This window comes from Vollenhovia emeryi, unplaced genomic scaffold, assembly GCF_000949405.1.
Source record: "Vollenhovia emeryi isolate VEMERY1.0 unplaced genomic scaffold, V.emery_V1.0 DF939330.1, whole genome shotgun sequence".
Classification (NCBI taxonomy): Eukaryota; Metazoa; Arthropoda; class Insecta; order Hymenoptera; family Formicidae; genus Vollenhovia; species Vollenhovia emeryi.
Genome location: NW_011967036.1, coordinates 9,113 through 13,633, shown reverse-complemented (window position 1 = coordinate 13,633; position 4,521 = coordinate 9,113). Strand labels below are relative to the sequence as shown.

Below are 4,521 nucleotides of genomic sequence, written 5' to 3'. Positions count from 1 at the left end.
CGTTTTTCTTAATTACGCGATAATAATTACGAATTTTGTAAAATGGTATATAACTTTTCTTCTCAGCTTTACCCAATCTACTATAATCTTTGGAGTCGTCCAAATCGAATCTGACACCCTGTATAGCCCTTTTAAAACCGTACAACTTTCGTCTGAAACATTTTTCCGTATCTGCCATATTTTTCGAGATATTTTACCGGTCCGGTACTTTTCCCTCACCCTGTATATCGCGCGCATATTTCCGCGATGGAAGATTTCGACCACCAAACGAATGACAATGGTTATTATTGCATTTTCAGTAGTGCAGGGGCCAACTTCACACAGCCTCAGAAAACATATTGTTGCAATGTTGCAATGTTTCGGAAATGTTTCTGAAAGCTTTGGTGCTGCATGGGCTAAATTAATGCTCATTGTTTTGTGTTAACCCTTCGTGGGGTCACTTTAACAATGAAAGTTTAAGAGGTTGCATACCTCCAGTAGCGGCGAGAACGAATGTTTTTCGGGGGAATTTTTGTAGGGGGTGTATCTGTTAGTTTGCCGATTTTTAATTAATGAAAAAAAATTAAAATTGATTCCTTAATTGTTTATAAAAATTGTATTAAACATAAAAGAAAATGGCTCAACAGACTGTGAGGCTGCGTTCGGGGAGAAATGCTATTTATTGTTAGCGCTACGAGCGTGCTCTGTCCTTGTTCAACTTTTGCAAGCAACAAGGACAGAACGCAGCCTCGCTATAGCATTATACAAGAAAACTTTTTGCATTTTTCGGCCATCAACATGGCAACTAGATATCATGCATGAAGATCTCTATTCTTGATGTCTCCGGAGTAAGGCACAAAATTTGGAGGGGCGCCTAAGGACGTTGTTTAATTTTAACCTTAGCTTAATTCGTTCTTTGTTTTTTTTTATTGTTACTTTAGAAAGAGACAAGCATGAATTAAACTAGCAAATTAAAGTTGAAAGACTTTTGGTGAAGCCCAACCCAAGCATGTGTCACCGTCGGTGCCGTTACTAGGCGATATGCAATAGCTGCGTTCGGCATTGCAAATTCGAGACGTCGAAGTGCTCTTTTGCATTCGAGTGAGCGAGAGAGGTGAATGAGATAGAGAGGGAGGAAGGGCAACTCCGACCTGCTCCGACCCCTCGGATTTGCAATGTCGAACGCAGCTACCCATACAGCATCCAAGCTTTCGAGTTCAAATCCACGAACACCACTGGTCTTTTCGGAATTTTCCGAAGGGAAGTGGTAACCACCGAGAGAATCCTGCCACACATATCCTTTCAGGGGTACAGCCCTCCAGATTGGAGGTTTCCTTCGGCAAGATTAGCAGCCTACCGAAGATGAAGTAAATGCTCAAAGTACCAGTTCGTTCTGGTACAGAACGAATTGCCCAGAAAACATTTTGCGCGCAAACATCTGGCATTATGACGACGCACTTGGATAGAATTGTGCTTGTGTTGTTGAGCTAGTTTTGTACGTGAGTTGATAGATATTTGCGCGCAAAATTATACGTTAATACATGAACTAGCCACTTGCGTGCAAAAGCACAGACTAAACATATCTTGCGGACAAAACTCAGGCAAATCTCATACAAATTTGCATGCACAAGCAAGCAAAATTTGCGCGCAAGAATTGTTATCTGGGTATAGTATTACTATTTTTTTCACACGCTTTACTTTTTTTTCTCATTTTGTTGCTCGTTTCATCGAACTTGTCATGTATGCTCGATGTTCTTTTCTATTCATCTTATACCTTACATTTTTTCGGGTGATTAAATTTGAAGTAACTATGACACACCTTTATATTCACACATTCCGGCCTTAAATGTAATTTCATTATTACCTATTTTCTACTCATTAATATTTCAAACATTTTTGGGATACGTACTTACCGACAATGTAAAATATAAGTGTCGTGTTAAATTTGATATTATATTGAAGGATATATTCTTAAAGCAATTATATAAGTGGAATTTATATGTCTCGGTGGTCATGAAAGGATTAAAATTTATCTGTATCGATAGAATAGGTATAAAACGGGCTTTAAAAAATATTCGTTGCTCCTTTCAATGTTCCAGTGCAAAATTAGCAACTCAACTAGGTAACTCAATGTGAATTTTTTAGTTAACTTTTTGGCTAATATTGTTTAGAACCATTTAGAACTCACGTAGTTCCGGTTTAAGAACCTGTACGCTAACCGATTCCATGGAGATCGAATTAAAAGCATGTTTCTAAGCAGTACCGGCCCTAGGGCGGGGCGCGGTTGGGCGGTCGCCCAGGGCGCCAAATCTGTAGGGGCGCCGCTGCCTGGTTTCACCTAGAGATCCTCAAGTACTTGAGGATCTCTAGTTTCACCTAGTTTGAGAGTGAGAGAGATTCCCTAAATATAAAAACAAAATAGGGTTCGTCGTTCGATATTATTACCCTGTCTTTTATTCTTTTGCAAGAATTTCGAGCCCTTGAATTTGAATGGGCGCCACGATAATCTTGCTCAGGGCGCCAATGTTGCTAAAACCGGCACTGTTTCTAAGTACTTATAAGTGTAAGAAAAAAGGAAAAAATTGATTAACAAAATTAACAGTAGTTGAACGTCGATTAAATTTTGTCAGTTTTATAACGAAACGGAGAGATTAATATATGTATATAATTCCAACAAATTTAAACTTTCTTTTCCGTAAGGACACAAAAATCTTTATATGATATGATTATTGTTCTTGTAACTGTGTAGTACATTTGTTTTCGTATCTATAACGTTAAAAGTGAACATTATACAAAATACACAACTAAAATTACACAAATATTAAACGCAATTTTAAGAGCTCGCTGTAGTTCTAGTTAATAATAAATTCATTATTTATATTCAAGTATCATAATTTTTATTTAAAAATTCCGTTTATTACTGAATAAACGCATTTTTTCTATAATCTGTAGGGAAAACAGCATGTGAATATAAAGTGAAATAACATTGTAATAAAATACTTTATTAAAATGAACGGTAGAGCAGTTGAAAATAGTACTTTTACAAGTGATGATTTCATGTTTACGACATAATAAAATAAATAAAATATGAAATACTATCAATGTCTCATAATACTTATTACATGTTCCATATATATGTACCAATCTCCCACAATAGCTTGATGTAGGTAAAATTACCAATCGTTACCATCGTCAAGATCGTTCTCATTCCTTAAGCTTGAAAATAAGACATCGTTAATCTTGGGTCGAGGATCCTCCTTGATCTTCGTCGGTACCGCCTCCACTTGTCCCAGCATCCATTCCAATTCTGCATAACAAAGTAAACATAATAATTTCCTCGCGCATTTTCCTCGCAACAATTTGTAATCACCTGCTTCAGACAGTTTCATGCCACGGAACTCGAGCGGTCCGACAATTTGTTTCACCATATTTCCGTCGTGATAAATGAATATCGTGGGAAGATTGCTGTCGGGCCAATTGGGGATGCAAGTGGTGGAGATGCTTTTCAAGAATTTAGTGGCGGGGAACTTTCTCGCTAGACTGGCAAGGTGCTGATTGACTAGAGTGCAGAGCGGAATGCTGAAAGCATGTACACCGTGAGTTAATCTCGTTGCTGCGTACACCGTTAGGGTTCAATCCGCTTCGTCTCGTCGTACCCAGACTTGTAAAGATGCAAAACGACCCAAACGTCCTCCCCAGCATTGTTAACTTCTTTAACGTAGTCTTCCGCAGATATCTCTTGCACCTCTCCGTACTTGGACTTGTCTGCCAGCTCCTTCATCTCCGCTATCCTCTTCCGTCGATATTCCTCCAGCACTCGTTCGTCCTCTTCGTCTTCGAGCTCGTCTAACTCATCCAAGGTCTTCTCTTCTAAGCTATTAGGAGCTGCGAAAACCAGATCGTGAGCAGATGATAATCCATTGACAGAGATCAAGAAATGACTTTGTATTGGGGAAATATAATTACTACGTCCTGTCTTCTCGTCTATCGTATTCTCCAAGAGGTTTACTATCTGATCCTCCGTAATTTCCTGCTCCTTTTCCTTCTCAGGTATGATGCCTTTTCTCCTAAGAATATCGTTCCATTCGGTATCCTCATTTGGATCTTGCTGAAATTGAGAAATCAACTTGAAGCTACCTGCTCAGATAATACCGAAGGCAAAAGTAACTGAACCTTCTTCATATTATAAAATATTATATTAAAAAATATTTAAGTACAGGTGTATACGAGGCATCTTTCTGCCTACGCGGTCATGTTACCATATAAGGAATCGCACGCGTGACTAACCTCCGGTTAACCTCTTAGTCACCAAAATACTCGGATTTTTCTCAGCACTTACCATTTTAGAAGGCCGATATTAGACACTTGTATTTTATTTATTTGAAATTGATCCTGCTTTGTTCTCTTTATACAAAAATCCCTTCGAATACACGTAATTATTGCAACGTTGAAGAGACCGACGGCGACAGCTGATCTGTTCTCCAATGTGTGAAACGTTGCCTGACCCTGACGTAGTTGCACACATGCACATCAGGCTACCAT

At 38.7% G+C, this 4,521-nt stretch overlaps 1 protein-coding gene across 1 annotated transcript; it reads right to left on the bottom strand.

The window, feature by feature from the left end:
* Positions 1–2,960: 2,960 nt before the first annotated feature.
* LOC105558573 (viral IAP-associated factor homolog) lies at positions 2,961–4,515 on the bottom strand. Its single transcript, XM_012006327.1, has 5 exons — positions 4,319–4,515; positions 3,946–4,087; positions 3,636–3,864; positions 3,350–3,558; positions 2,961–3,286 (listed from the first exon to the last, which is right to left on the bottom strand). The coding sequence occupies exons 1-5, from the start codon at positions 4,319–4,321 to the stop codon at positions 3,153–3,155; spliced, it is 717 nt and encodes a 238-aa protein (XP_011861717.1). The 5' UTR covers positions 4,322–4,515; the 3' UTR covers positions 2,961–3,152.
* Positions 4,516–4,521: the final 6 nt, after the last annotated feature.

Excerpts from the sequence above, each read along its gene's own strand:
- LOC105558573 (XM_012006327.1), bottom strand. Across the intron at positions 3,865-3,945 it reads AGACGAGAAGACAGGACGTA|CTCCTAATAGCTTAGAAGAG; the intron begins GTAATTATATTT and ends TGGTTTTCGCAG. Across the intron at positions 3,287-3,349 it reads CATGAAACTGTCTGAAGCAG|AATTGGAATGGATGCTGGGA; the intron begins GTGATTACAAAT and ends TTTGTTATGCAG.